Source organism: Pollachius pollachius, assembly GCF_949987615.1.
Source record: "Pollachius pollachius genome assembly, chromosome: 15".
NCBI classification, from domain to species: domain Eukaryota; kingdom Metazoa; phylum Chordata; class Actinopteri; order Gadiformes; family Gadidae; genus Pollachius; species Pollachius pollachius.
In genome coordinates this window covers 19,891,414-19,905,781 of record NC_136948.1, presented here as the reverse complement: position 1 = coordinate 19,905,781, position 14,368 = coordinate 19,891,414, and the positions used below count along the sequence as shown (strand labels likewise).

General features: G+C 49.5%; 1 protein-coding gene across 1 annotated transcript in view; it reads right to left on the bottom strand.

Annotated features, from left to right (window-relative positions):
- syne1b (spectrin repeat containing, nuclear envelope 1b) overlaps positions 1 to 14,368 on the bottom strand; it is a 125,657-nt gene that overhangs the window by 20,863 nt on the left and 90,426 nt on the right. The window contains 21 exon segments of the mRNA XM_079752688.1: positions 756 to 881; positions 2,442 to 2,636; positions 2,965 to 3,199; positions 3,381 to 3,475; positions 3,709 to 3,856; positions 4,141 to 4,295; positions 4,720 to 4,866; positions 5,211 to 5,393; positions 5,913 to 6,117; positions 6,525 to 6,658; positions 7,063 to 7,233; positions 7,566 to 7,721; positions 8,103 to 8,258; positions 8,499 to 8,675; positions 9,446 to 9,595; positions 9,800 to 9,982; positions 10,315 to 10,447; positions 11,235 to 11,431; positions 12,575 to 12,706; positions 13,149 to 13,322; positions 13,956 to 14,156. Of these exon segments, the coding sequence (XP_079608814.1) occupies positions 756 to 881; positions 2,442 to 2,636; positions 2,965 to 3,199; positions 3,381 to 3,475; positions 3,709 to 3,856; positions 4,141 to 4,295; positions 4,720 to 4,866; positions 5,211 to 5,393; positions 5,913 to 6,117; positions 6,525 to 6,658; positions 7,063 to 7,233; positions 7,566 to 7,721; positions 8,103 to 8,258; positions 8,499 to 8,675; positions 9,446 to 9,595; positions 9,800 to 9,982; positions 10,315 to 10,447; positions 11,235 to 11,431; positions 12,575 to 12,706; positions 13,149 to 13,322; positions 13,956 to 14,156 (3,453 nt within the window).

Genomic DNA, 14,368 nt, shown 5'->3' with positions numbered 1-14,368 from the left:
CGATTCTATCAATACCCTTGAAAATTACCATGGCTACAGTGAGGATTTGTTTGCAGTTCGGGAGATGATATGTAAGATTGTACTACACACATATATACACACACATACTACATGATCAGAGGGTGTGGCGACATGCACAGCACACAACACTCATACGCATACACACCTTGTCAGCCCCATTGGGAGATAAAAATGACTGAAATAAAAAGTAATGATGGTCACTAACAAAGTTAGTGGGTGCATTGTTGGGAGAGTTTTAAGTGATCTTTTAGATTAGCTTTAAAGCCACCGAACAAACCACCATTTTTTAAATATTCTCTGGAATAGTGTTCCATTGTGAAACAGTTTTAACAGGGAAGGCTGCCTGCCCAAATGCTGCATAGCGAAAGGGTACAGTGCAGTTATGTATGGAAGCTATTCTAGTGGACTTTACAGAGCCACGGTAACAGACAAACTCGTGCAAACAGGTGGGTGCAATGCCTTTAAGACACACACTGTACATAGATTTGAAAATACTCTGACATTTTCGAAAGTTAATAGATTGTGTTTGTGTACTATGTCACAATGGGGATACCTTAGTGGCTTTTTGTCAAGTACTAAGAAGTTGGACATGATTGGTGGGATTGTACTAGGAGGTTGGACATGATTGGTGGAATTGTACTAGGTGGTTGGACATGATTGGTTGGATTGTACTAGGAGGTTAGACATAATTGGTGGGCAGACCAGGAAGTGGGAGACGATTGGTTTGAATTTACCTTGCAGCGCATCTGCTCCCCCTGCAGGTCCTCATGAAGGTCAGGCAGCGGTTGGGACAGCTGCCGCTTGAAGGCTCTCAGCTTCTCCAGAGATCCTCCGATACCGCGCTCACAACGCTCCCAGTCCTGTATGACATAAACACACACACCGCCGTCTCAGTACAGTACAGACACAAAATGGGAGCTAACTCATTTCCTACCGCCTAACTGATGGGTTAAAGAACTAAAGAGTAAAACCTGACCACAGGAACAGCCCCACCTCTGGTGACACATGGTACTGAAAAAAGTGTTCATTTGTTCAAATGCGATGCAACTGGATTTCGAGCTAATGACCGATGGCATTGCATTAACCCGTTCTAGCTACTGTCCCATTTTGAGTCAACTATTTGGTCAATATTAAATGTATTCTGTAATATTAATTATGTATTAATATTGGCCCCCTGCTCTCAATCTTGGCATTTGGTTCAAACTGATTGAGTGGGATTTGCCGTTACTTTGGCTCTCATTATCATCTATTAGCCTGAAAGGGAAAAGACCCCAAAAGATGCAGTCCAAGTGCTATTGAAGTGCTCCATGAGGCCATGATGGGCCTGTCCTCCATCAGTAGAGGTGCTGGTGGGTTGGCGTCTTTGCAATATGGCCTGTTGGGATCTGCTGCCCTCTTTAGAACAGAATTTGATCCAATCACAGTATTTGAAATGATTTTTTACGGCATCAACACGAGTAATGGAATCCCTTAATGTCTGATTGATATGTTAAAGCTTTTCTTTACACTGTGGCCACCCGGCTTCGGCACAGCGCCCCTGGATGCGGGATGCGAAGTACCTAAGCTGCAGCTGGAGAATCAAGGCTTAAATAGCCGGCTTCAAGACTCCCTCAGGGTTCTCCCGGTGCTTGTGTGTGAGAGATGGGCTCTCGTGGTTCCCGTGTGAGAGAGAACAGTGTCCAGAGAGCAGTGCTCGTTGGTCGGAGATCAAGGAACACTCGTAGGGACGAGTTTCCACCCAGAGGGCCACTTTCCCTAGATCATCGACGAGAGCCGCTGGAAGAAACGAGCGTCCGGGATCAACCTCCAGGAGCCATTCCCTGGATTCAAGGCTCTCCCGGTTTCCGAGTAGGAGAGACCGGCTCTCGTGGTTCACGTGTGGAGGGACCAGTCCTCAAGGCTGAGAGACACAGGAATACCCGGAGGGACGTGATTTCGCCCAGAGGGACACATCCGGAGATTCCTCCAAGGCTCAGGGAGCCAAGAATCGTTTTGTTCTGTTCGTCCTTATGTTGAATAAAGGCGCCTTTACGGCTTTAAGGGGCCGAATCTTGTACTGATTTGGGGGAGGCAACTCACAGAGCCGGGTTGCCACAACCACTTAACATCTTACCGACATTTTTACAATAATCATTATATTTGCAATTCATACATTTACTGAATATATAGAATATTGAATTGAATACTTTAAGGAGCCCTATTACAAAGTCTCACTAAGCGACTCTCTATATTTCAGGTTGGTTTCACTACGGAGAAGGATAGCATCATTTCCCGTTATGTAAGGGCCATAGCTCTGGTAGCGGTCGTACTTTGGCAAGACTATATCCAGGCAGAAAGCAGACGTTCATAGGTTTCAAAGCACCGGGACCCTGTGGACTGGGAACCCCCTCGGCTCACCACAAGCCCACTGTAAGCCGTACCTTCAGCAGGGTGGAGAGCTCCCTCTTGTGGGCGTCCAGGGAGGCGTTGGCATGCCTCCAGCCCTCCTGGATGAGGCTGAGCTCCTCCTGCAGCGCCCCCTCCGCCCGGCTGTCTGCCGAAAGCAGCAGCTGGCGGCCCGCCTCCACCGTCAGGATGTAGCTGCCCTGCTGTCGCTGCAGCACCTTCTCCTTCAGCTGGGGGGAATGCGGAGAGTGAACGCAGGGACATAGAGGTACACACAGGTACAAAGAGATACACAAAGGCACATAGAGATACACACATAGAGATACGCACAGATACATAGGGATACACACATAGAGATACACACAGATACATAGAGATACACACATAGAGATAAACACAGATACATAGAGATACACATAGAGATAAACACAGATACATAGAGGTACACACATAGAGATACACACAGGTACATAGCGATACACAGATAGATAGAGATACACACAGATAGAGATACACACATAGAGATACACACAGATACATGGAGATAACCACACACACCTGGGTGGCGTCCAGCATGGCGCGGGCCTGCTGCAGCGGCACCGTGGTCCCGGAGCACAGCGGGTCGGCGGGGGGCGCCATCTCCAGAAGCCACCTGCGCAGCTTCTCGGCCATGTCACGGTAGCGCTGCCACTGGCGGATCAGGCCGTCGATGATGCCCCGCCTCTGCTGGGCGCGGCGCACCACGCCCTGCCACTGGTTGCTGAGCAGCGTCAGCTTCAGGTTGAACTCGTCCCTGCGGGCCGGACGGCGTGGTGGGTTAAACACTATGTTGCTCCTCACAGCATTTGGAATGTTACATTATGGCATCGACACATTTACATTTATATTGAGGGAGTTTAGCAGACGCTTCTATCCAAACACATGAGACGAGGAGCTGTAGAGGCGTGACGGTAGCGTGTTGGTTTCTCCGTTACCTGTCGTCTACCTGTCCCTGTTCCAGCATCCTCTGGCCGTCGCTGATGATGGAGTGGAGGATCTGCTGCCTGCTGAACATCTCTGCCTGGAACAACTGGACACAGGCGACATGCGTTATATACAGGGGCACAATCAGAATAACCCTAACCGCAACATGGCACTATTCATTCATTTAGCAAAGCCTTCTACCCTAAGCCATTTAAAGGGACTTTAAGATACATGTATGAACGTTTGAATGAAATTAATTGAAATTAAATGAAAATGTAAGCAAATCAGAAAGAGCTGTGAAAGCAGGGCAGGGATCTGGAGGTAGGTAGTAACAAACACCTCGTGGGCCTTCTGCTGCTCCACCAGGCTGGGGTAGTTTCCAGAGATCTCCACGGCCAGGCTCTCCTCCGTCTGCACCAGGAACTCCATCCACGTCTCACACTTCTCCAGGAAGGTCTGCTGCTGCAGCAGGAATGACTGCAGTTTGCTGCAGGGAGGACAGAGAAAGATAAAAAAATACTGTTTTTTTCAACTAATGTTGAAATTATTATCATTTATAATTTTTCTATATATTTATAGATATTCTTGTACTTTTAGTCTGCTTGAACCTGGGGGTAGGATAACATAGCAGCTAAAGGGGATTGACTCCATGTCAAAAGCTACTGGGTTCGATCACCAACCCTCTTAGGTTGTGTGTGTGTCTGTGCGCGTGCCAATGTGTGTATGTGTGTTTGCAAGTGGGTTTGTATGTGTGTGTGTGTGTGTGTGTACCTGAATCTCTCAGTGGTCTGTGCGGACGAGGAGGCCCATCCGCGGTTGAGGTTCTGCATGCGTTTGATCTCGGTGTCGTTGAGGGGCAGCCGGTAGCCCAGCTCGTTGACGCGCTCCAGCTCGGGGGCCATGCTGCTGAACTTCAGCATCATTCTCTGTGGGGAGTCGCCGTGGTTACCGCCGAACACTGCACTAGTATAAACTATTCTAGTATGTAGGGACTGGTAGGTGGGCGGGTGGATCGCTATGTAGCTCAGACAACAAATTGGGAATGGAGAAATAAAAGTGGAGGGCCACAGATAGCTTAAGGCTCAACAAGACAAAGATATACCGATGGACAGAGAGACACAGAGACAGGAGGAAAGGCCGATATACTGATGGATAGAGAGACACAGAGACAGAGAGACAGGAGGAACAGGCTGGTAGACAGGAAAGGCCGATATACTGATGGATAGAGAGACACAGAGACAGAGAGACAGGAGGAACAGGCTGATAGACAGGACAGACAGACAAGACACACAAGATGGACAAACCACACACAGACAGACGGACACGAAGCGAGAGGCCAAGCAGACGTACCTTGAGCTGCTCCATGCGATCCTGTATTAAGGACAGGTCAGAGGAGCCGTTGGGGTCCTGGGCCCGCAGGACGTCCTCGGGTTCAGAGATCCAGCGGGCCAGAGCGTCCAGCTGGCTGTTGAATTTCTCGTAGTCCTGCACGCCAGTCTGCAACCAACAACCACAACGACATCAATATACGCTTATGACATAACTGCTCTTCATAGTATGGCTAAATATGTTTTAAAGTTACAAATTGAAATGTTTTTGTTTACATTTTTTCCTATCATGGACCATCTCCACTAATTAACTTAGTACAATGTTAGGTATCCAGTTAAAATAAATGCACATTTTTATTAAATATTGGATCAACTGGTCAACAATATTATTTTGTAAATTTCCTTTAACTCTTCCAGAACAAATCTTTGAATCCTGGTTTAATCCTAGATCATAACAGTGATCAACAGCCTGTGGTTTATCAGTTAGAGTTCCCCCGGCCGGCTCCTCCTGACCTGCAGGGCGGTGAGCTGTCTGCTGAGGGCCTGCTCCACGGCCGCCAGGCGCTGGCAGAGGGACAGGTGGTCCGTCTGGACGGCGGCCGCGGCCGAGGTGTCCACCTGCTGCTTCAGCTGTACCCCCAGCTCCCGCAGCACCTGCAGACAGGCCTGCACCGGGGCCTGCGACCGCAGCAGCTCCTGCCACACCGCCGAGAGAGAACCACAGGATTATGGGAAATGTAGTTCTTTACGTTTTTGTTCTGGTATACATGAAGCAGACATGGTTCACAATGACCCGGATAGAAAGAAAGACAGACTCACACACACATTGCACAGACATCACAGTGTTACCAAACAAACATACAGACTGACACACATCAGGCATAATAACGTTAAAAGATACACCGCGAGACAGACAGTCAAAGCACACACACAAATTACACCATAAGACATTCATTTAAGTGAGACACACATGAGAAATAAGATATTTTTATTAGTTTTTGCGGAAAATTGTTCTGCGCCATACAGTAATAAACAAACAGGCACACACACACACACCTTAAGCATCACAATGAATGTTGCAAAGAAATAAAAGTCAGACACAAACCAGGCCACAATTTGAGCAAGCACACAGACTTATATCTTATCTGAGATATCTTTTTGAAACATTCCTTGTGATGCTTAACGCATGGATGACGCTGCCGGCCAGGGACTCACGCTGCACTCGTGGATCCAGTCGGACACCTCGTGGTCGGCCATGTCCTTGCTGCAGGCGGCCTTCAGCAGCTGCTCGGCGCACTCCTCCTGCCGCAGCACGCTGGCGCCGCTCTGCTCCTGCAGCTCCTTGTGCCGCTGCCACAGCTGCAGCAGGGCCTTGCTGCTCCGCTGGCGCTCCGAGATCTCCTCCACCAGGCTGGTCCACCTGGGGGGTCCGCACACAAGAGCCCCGCACCATGAGGCCTTGTGCTGGTGTTCACACAGCACTCGGATACGTGATGTCTGCTGTTTAGCGTTATGCTTCCAGGTTTATCGTTCATAAAGAGGTGCTTACAGGTAGACCGTAGATATTGGGATGGAACCCAGAACCTTTTGGTGGGAGTCAACCACCTTAACCACTAGTCATCCTTCCCCTTTGACAGATTGTAACTGTTTGCAACATAACAGTCTTTAAAGCTGAAATTTTCTAACTTTGAAAATATTGTTTTGTGTTTCTATAAGAAAATATGTCCAAAAAATAAATTCCACTTAATTGTTGTTCAGGCCATTGCGCCATGCTAGTCTACGAGGGATAATTCCCCATGGTGAAGGTAGGGGCTGATGTTAGCTGACCTGGCGTTGACGTCCTTCAGGGCGAGGTTCAGGGACTCGGACACCGATGGGTGGCACTCCCTCAGCAGCTGGTGGGTCGCTGCGCCGAACCGCCGCACACTGCTCTCCTGCTTCTCCAGCTCTCCCTGTAGATTCTGCCCACACGCACGCACACACGCACGCACAAACAGACACGAACACACACACACACACACGCACGCACGCACGCACGCAAGCCCACACACATTGAGTCAGCAGGTGTTTTTGAAAATAGACTTTAAACATAGTTTTGCTTACGGCATTTAAGGCATTGTTTTATGCATTTGTCTGTGCATGCACTTTATTTCCTGTTTTTATTGTGTCATTTGACTGCGTGTGTTTTGTCTCTGTAGGCATTTGCAGCTTCCAAAAATATCCTGGTTTGGTTTTGATGGCCCTTTATAAATAAACTTGATATATAAACTTGCCGTCTACTGGCCCTCCTCCCAACCCTGACCCCCCTGTAGGCTCGGGCCTGGAGCCGTCTACTGGCCCTCCTCTCCCCCCGACCCTGACCCACCAGTAGGCTCTGGGCCTGGAGCTCCACAGCCTCCAGCGAGCCGGTCAGCAGGCGGAAGCGGGACACGGAGTAGCGGCCCTCCATCAGGTGGCCGTTGATCTCCTCCGACGCCCGCTTGTACGAGCTCCACTGGTCCAGCACCGAGCGCAGGCTGATCTTCAGCTGGCCGATCTGATGTAGGACAGATACCAGGAATGTATAAAGAGATACCATATAACGTGACATACACATACAGATCTTGAGCTGTCCGATCAGACCGCAAACTCATTTGAATTGAACCGAATTTCAGCTGGCAGATCAGACTGCCAAAAATTTTGGATCTAAAATGGATATCAGACATAATATACATAGAGGTTAACAGAAGATACAGACGTTCTCATGTAACATTACAGATTACATAAAAATAAAAAAAAAGAGAGAGACACAGAGCGAGAGAATGAGAGAAAAAGAGCGAGGGAGGGAGAGTGCGCGAGAGCGTGAAGGAGGGAGAGAGAGAGACTTACCAAGTGGTCCAGGTTGGCCCAGGTGTGATTGACACCCTGGAGGGTCTCCATGACGATAGCGCAGGCTTCATCTGTCTTGTTCTGGACGAGGGCACAGCCCTGTTCTTCCACCCGCTCCAGGTCCCTCTCCTTCTCCTTCAGCAGCTCCTCCATCTCCTGGAAGGAGAGACAGCACACCATCACAGGTGTGAGGACACCATCCTCTCACTACCAGCAGACAACAGCGTGGTTGAAGAATACGACAGAAGATCATCTCCACCTCATCTACAGCACCATCTGGGGGGAAGCATGATGCTGTTGGCCGTTTCTGATTGGTTGAAATGAGTGCCTCCTCGTCAAGCTACCTGACCGGACTCCATTTCAGCCAATACCAAACAGAACAATTGTAACCGATGTCAACACGTTTCACCGCAGACGCTGTTGGTTCCTATGGCAGAACTGCTTCCTGTTTTGACCTCCAGCTACGACGTGTGGCCGTGGTGTCCGTGGTACAGGAAGGGGGTGTGGCTAAAAGAAGGGTGTGTGCCTAGGCCTTACCTGGCAGTCTTTCAGGGCGTTCTGCACCGAGGTCAGGTCCTCGATGCGGTGCTTTCTCTTGAGTCTCTCCTCCTGGGAGAGCATCCAGGACTTGAGAGCCTGGACGCTGCTCTCATACTCCTGCCACATCTCCAACAGGCTCTCCAGGAACTGGATCTGAAAGCACAGCACCGACAACCACAAGGTTTTTAAAAAACGAAATGCCATACATATGAAAATGCACATCACCACCACGCCTCTGTCTGCACCCCACTGTCTGGCATCAGAGATTATGATTATTAGAAATTTTAATTCAAACTTCTGCAATTTGTATGTTTTTCTTTCAAATCGCGCTCTCTCAATTCCACCACCAAAGGATATCAAGAAATAAAAAAAACATGGCGACAGCCCTCTCACCCTCTCTGTGATGCGTCCCTGCAGGATCTGCCAGCGTCGGTTCATGGCGCCAAGGCGCTCGGCGAAGTCGGTCTTGTCGCTCCGCTTGCTCTCGGCATCCTGCCCTCCACTCTGCAGCATGGACTGGTTGACGAAGTCCACCGTCAGCTGCTTGCAGCTTACGTCCACCCGGAAGCCCTGCAGCATGGGAGAGGCACCCCGCTGGTCAGGACTAGGGGAGGGGGCCCATCGTCAACCCCCCCCCTGGTCAAAACATGACTGTGAGGACGGGGAACTAGGGGAGGGAGCCCATCGTCAACCTCCCCCGGTCAAAATATGACTGTAAGGAGTGGACGGGGAACTAGGGGAGGGAGCCCATCGTCAAACCCCCCCCCGGTCAAAACATGAGTGTGAGGAGAGGGAACTAGGGGAGGGAGCCCATCGTCAACCTCCCCCGGTCAAAATATGACTGTAAGGAGTGGGAACTAGGGGAGGTAGCCCATCGTCAACCACCCCTGGTCAAAACATTACACGGATGATGCAGACCTAGGGGAGGTAGCTGATCGTCAACCCGTCTTACCTGAACTTAACTGTGAAGACGTGGAACTAGGTGGTCGATCGTCAAACCCCCCCTGATCAAATGTTACTTTAAAGAGGTGGAACAACCCCCTTATTCGAAGCGTTACTCTGAAGAAGTGGCTCATCGTCAAGCCATCCATTCAAACATCTACTTTAAAGCCTTGAAATGAGGAGAAGTAGCAGATTTTCAAACCCCTGATCAAACATCTACCCGGAAGCCCTGGAGCAAGGGCAACTCGCCGTTCAACCTGATCAACACATCTACTCTGAAGGAACTCGCCTCACCAGCCCCAATACAAAGCTCCAAAGTAGAACCTCTGCAGTAAGTAAATGCTAAGGTCACGGTGGGGTAAGGGTGGATCCTGGCGTCCCCAGAGCGGCCCTCCTACCTTGTACTTCTGCAGGTAGTCCTGGACGACCGTGAAGCCCACGGCGCTCTTGAAGTTCTCCTCGTCCTCCTCGATGACGCTCTCCATCAGCGACATCCAGTTGACCAGCTCGGAGATGGCGTGCCGGGACGCCAGCTTCTCCATCTGGATCTGAGCACGGACGACAACCGTGGTGACTGAGCAGGAAACCACCGCACCCGGCTGGATCAGGCGTCCAGCGTGGTGGTGAGAAACAAACAACACAACACACCCGTTCTAGGAGCAGATCATCCTGCTAATCTAATCAGCCCCCGCAGGGGCGGCTAAAGCCTGCCGCTGTCCGGGCTGCGTGGCCGCGTGCGTGCGGGGGGGTACCTGGTGCAGCTTCTCCTGCACCACGGGGATGCGCGTGAGCAGCTCCGCCCACTGCGCGTCGACGCGCGCCAGGTCTGACCGCAGGGCCGCGGTGTCCACCTTCTTCAGCCGCAGCAGCTGGTTGCCCTCGGTGACCACCGAGCTCTTCAGAGAGGCCCTGCCCTCCACCTCCTTGGAGAACTCCTGCAGCGTGATTGGTGGACAGGTAGGAGGGATAAGTAGACAGGTCGGAGGGGTCAGAGGGCAGGACGCAAGGCAGGTGGGATGCTTGGGCCTTATGGTAGACGTTCAACAGGGTTGTTTTCTGAGTTCATTTGGGTGACCGAATACATTGTTTACCAACTTGTTTCAAAAGACAAACATTAACATTGGCAGATGGATAATCAGGTGAACCAACACACACATCAATCTCTCATACCCCCTTTCTGTCAAGTATGATATGAGATGACGTGATACATATGATAAAGGACCTATGATAAAACCTGACGTGACATGACATGATGGGGGGAACTCACCAGGAAGGCAGCCAGGTGGTCCCTGACGCTCTCCAGCTCTTGGGGTACCAGCACCGCCTGGGTGTTCCAGAACTCCAGCCGATCCAGGGCCGACTGCAGCCAGCCAACCAGCTCCGTCCACTCCCTCTGGTACCTGGGAGACATGGACCATTACCCTCCAGCTTTCAACAGCAAGTTAAAGATTCCATATCATGCTTTTTGGGGGTTAATAATTGCATTTGGGGATACTACTAGAATAGGGTTACATGCCTGCATGTTAGAAATACCCCTTATTATTCTCACACTGTTAATTTCTGCAAAACCATTTTCAGCGTCTTTTCAAAAATGTTCTGCTTTGTCATCAACTTTTCTCTGTTTTGGGACCTCAGTGGTGGAACGAGCTCCCTACCGATGTCAGGATCGCAGAGTCGCTCACCAGCTTCCGCAAAAGACTCAAAACTCACCTGTTCAGAGTTCACCTCAACTCTGCATAGAAACCAATGCACAGCCACCATTGAATGTTGTACGTCCTGGCACTTGTACATTGCACTTATTCAAGGTACTTAATTGTGTAGCATCTACAGTAGCTGCTATCTTTGCTTTACACAGGGAATGGGTTAGCCTAGCGATTGTAATACTTGCACTTGGTTCTATGAATATCTTTACTGTACCGACAGCGATATATTGTTTCACTTCTTATGACAAATGTACTTATTGTAACAAATGCACTTATTGTAAGTCGCTTTGGATAAAAGTGTCTGCTAAATGCCCTAAATGTAATGCAAATGTCATGACGTATCGTTATAGGATTGTCTATATATAATAGATGTATCAATAATTGCGGAATCGGTGTATGCGGGCCATGTATGGCGTATGGGATCGTATGGTGAGGTACCCTGTGATCCCCATCCCTACTCTGGACCCCTGGCGGCGACCCTCACCTGGTCCAGTGCTTGAGCACGGCGTCCAGCCTCTGCAGCTCCCTGGAGACCCGGGTGGTGTGGCCCAGCCAGTGCTCCCCCAGCAGGGCCAGCTGGTTCTCCAGCACCGGGCAGCTCACCTGCAGCAGCAGCCGCTTGCCCTCGTCCAGCACCTGGTACAGCTTGTGCTGCTGCTCCGTCAGCCGGCCCTTCAGGCCCTGGAGGGGGGGGGGGGGGGTTTCAAATGGATGTAATGTTGTTCTAGAACATGTAGGCGTAGCCATCGAGGCTTCACCTGATGGGCTTGCCCTGTGTCACGGGATAAGCCCATAAGACAAGGGACAAGCCCATAAGACAAGGGACAAGGAACAAGCCCATAAGACAAGGGAATAGGAAGAAGGAACAAGGGACAAGGGACAAGCCCATAAGACAAGGGAATAGGGAGAAGGGACAAGGGGCAAGCCCATAAGACAAGGGACAAGGAACAAGCCCATAAGACAAGGGAATAGGAAGAAGGAACAAGGGACAAGGGACAAGCCCATAAGACAAGGGAATAGGGAGAAGGGACAAGGGGCAAGCCCATAAGACAAGGAACAAGGGCCAAGGGACGAGCCCATAAGACAAGGGACCAGGGACAAGCCATACAATTATGGAACTAGAGTGATTATAACATAACTGTCGTTTTTAACATCATGGATTCTTGAAAGAATATTCAAGAATCCATGATGACACACAACAAAACCCATGGAGACCTATGGGAACCAGAAGAATCGCGTATGCTCATGTTTGATTTTCTCTTCAGATAAGGTCTGGCTCCCAGACCTTTTGATTCATCCATAAATGCCAGGCTGGTTTCTACATCAGCGGCAGCCATCTTTGTTGTTGTTAAGAATGCCTCTATGGCAGTCTCACACAGTCATTGTATTTACCCTGCCTCATATTAGAGACAGTTGTGATGTCTATCTCGTACTGGGGTGAAATATCTTTGTCTAGGAGTAGAGCAATTCCTTATCTGCAGAGCACATTAAACATGAGCCTGTGAGACTCGTCTGATTCCCAGGCTATCGGAGACCTGTGATTGAATCAACTAATCATATGACAGTCACATCTAAGACGATCATGGATTATTATTATATTTTTGGGATTTATATTTTAAGATTTATTTTTGAAGGTTTCATCCATTTTATTGTACAGTAAGATGGGAAGGTAAGGGAGAGCGAGGGGACGACAGGCGGCTAATGACCAAGGAGGAGGTAAGGAGTGGGCCTTAATGGTACCCGCTCTGCCAGGAGAACCACCGGGCGGCCCTGGTCATTAAGCAGTTTTCTGAGAATCCAATTCAGCAGAACAAACAACGGTACCTGATATAAGGCGATCCTTTCGTTGAGTCTCTCTTCCGTCTCCTCCACCAGACCGACGGTGGGGATGCTACCTTCCACGGCCTCCAGGTGGCGGTATAAACACTGGTAGTCCTGCACCAGGCGGCACCACGTCTGACCGGGAAACAGAGTTTGGATAATAAGTAGATAGAACAGCTTTTCATTGTTACACTCCTAAACGATGCGACAGGCCATACATATTTGGCCTGTTAAGCCCTTTGAGACTGAAATTGTAATTAAGTGCTATGCAAATAAAATTGAATTGCATTGAATGGAATCATTAATTATATTTTGAACTCAAGACTAAATTGTAAGTCTACTGTTTGTACGCGACATCGGGCAGGTTTCCCATGTCTGGTGTATTTACAGTAAATTTCCCCAAAAAATAATTATATCATTATTATTATTTAATTTGTATTACTTTGAAAATCATTTACGATGATAAACGCTCCGATTACAATCGGATGGATCCATCTTCTCCGGAACATTCCAATGGAAACACCACACACATCCACCCTCCTCCGTCCAGAGACAGACCCCGCCCGGCAGCCCTCACCTCGCGGACGCCCTCCAGCTCCACCCCCCGGCTGTGGGCCTCCCTGAGCACGGCCTGGGCCTGGCCCAGCGTGGCCTCCAGCGCCTGGCTCTCCTTGGGCAGCACCAGCCCGCTGATCTTCCTGAAGTACGTCTCGGTCAGGATCATGTGGGACTCCAGGCCCTGGAAGAACTCCTGCAGAAGACCGCCCACTGCTTAGTCATTTAGCAAAGGGGCTTTTTAGTTCCAAGGACCAGCATATTCATAAAAAAAATTGGGGACCGGTATACAATTTTTCCTAACCCTAACCCTTAGTTTTAAGGTGCATCATTTTTAAACAAAGGATGCAGCTGTTTTTCAAGATTGTTTATGTGTCATATTCACAACAATTAAAGCAACAGCAATTTATGAGTCTAAAGCCCCCTTCAACAATGTAATAATATGAAATAATTCAATTTATAAGAGAAACACAAGAAAAATCACTTAAATAAAGAGGCTTAAATAAACACAAAAGTAGTGCAAAAATGAAAAACCTTTTTAGCTTTTTCTGGAAATATTTCAAGGCCTGGTTCTAAGGGGTCCAGTGACCGGCTCCGGTTCGGGGACCGGGGGTTGGGAATCGCTGACATAGCAGACACTCGCATCCAAAGCAACTGACACTGACTTTGGAGATCATTTTGAGGAATGAGCAGGGAGGGGTTAGGTCATGTTCCCTATACTAGAAGACTGGGGACATGAGGGTTGGAACCCAGAACCTTCCAGCTCGGAGTCAAACACCAAAACCATTTCTTCAGGATGCTTGTTTCAAAGGGAAAACGTTTCTCCCACCTTATGCTTGTCCAGTAGATTCTGGACCTCGTCCACAGAGCTAGCCACGATCCTCTGGTCGGCGGCCATCTTGTCCTGGGCTGTGTCCACTAGGTCGGTGAGGTCCTGGAGGGCCCGCTCGTACTGCTCCTTCAGGGCCATGTTCTGGTTCAGCCCGCTGCGCCGCGAGCCCACCGTCATCACCAGCTCCTCGTACGAGTCCTGGAGCAGACACAGAGGGGTGAGACACAGTACAGGAACACATAGGGTTGAGACACAGTACAGGAACACAGATGGGTGAGACACAGAGAGGAACACAGAGGGTTGAGACACGGTACAGGAACACAAAGGGGTGAGAAACGGTACAGGAACACAGAGGAGGAAGCATCACAAACAGCATTTGACCCTATATATTTAATTTTTTCTGTTAACGG